This window comes from Citrus clementina, unplaced genomic scaffold (assembly GCF_000493195.1).
Source record: "Citrus clementina cultivar Clemenules unplaced genomic scaffold, Citrus_clementina_v1.0 scaffold_3, whole genome shotgun sequence".
NCBI lineage: Eukaryota > Viridiplantae > Streptophyta > Magnoliopsida > Sapindales > Rutaceae > Citrus > Citrus x clementina.
In genome coordinates, this window is record NW_006262339.1 from 32,289,359 (window position 1) to 32,290,111 (window position 753).

The window sequence follows — 753 nt, forward strand, 5'->3', positions numbered from 1 at the left end:
TCTTTAGCTAACCCATCTATAGAGAACGGAAAAGCACGCAGCTTAATCTACTCTTCATGAGTCACGCCTTGTGGCCTCATACTTGAACACACAACATGAAACTCCTTGAAATGTTTATGAGGATCTTCACCTGCAAAACCATGAAACTTGGGTAATAAATGAATAAGACTAGACTTTAATTCAAAATTTACCTCCAAGTCTACATATTGAATGCAGAGTGGTTGCTGATTCAAGTCTGGTTCAGCTAACTCTCTAAGAGTTCTTTCTACAGGTGCAGCTCTATCCATCACTTGTTCTTCCGAATCGCTAGATAATTCAACTAAATCAGGCACCGTATCTGTTTCAGAAAGCAAAGGCGACGAGGATCGTTGCTTAGCTCGCTTCGTCTGCTGTCTCAACTGGCGAGTTGTCTTCTCAATTTCAAGATCAAACGAAAGTGTACCTGTACTAGAAGAACGAACCATACACCAAGTAAAACGTAAAAATGATTAAATAAATTACACCAATCCCCGGCAACGGCACCAAATTTTGATGGTTGTCGAAGCCAACAAAAATAAATTTCTACTCTAAATAAATTGTGTATAGTGATTGAGCAGGGTCGTGTCCACAGAGATCGGTAATTATTTAAATCCTTTTAAAACATAAAACATAAAATGAGGGTTTTGTTGACAATAATAAAAATCAAATTAAAATAACAAGAATGCAAATTAAAAGTGTAATTCAAATTTGGAGAAAGCTCTGGTTGAAGGAATT

At 36.8% G+C, this 753-nt stretch overlaps 1 protein-coding gene across 1 annotated transcript in view; it reads right to left on the reverse strand.

Annotated features, from left to right (window-relative positions):
• Positions 1–753, reverse strand: part of LOC112099875 (probable RNA-dependent RNA polymerase 1) — a 7,689-nt gene that overhangs the window by 3,211 nt on the left and 3,725 nt on the right. The window contains exons 3-4 of the mRNA XM_024187379.1: positions 291–442; positions 83–130 (exon numbers count right to left, since the gene is read on the reverse strand). Of these exons, the coding sequence (XP_024043147.1) occupies positions 83–130; positions 291–442 (200 nt within the window). The remainder of the gene's footprint in view (positions 1–82; positions 131–290; positions 443–753) is intronic.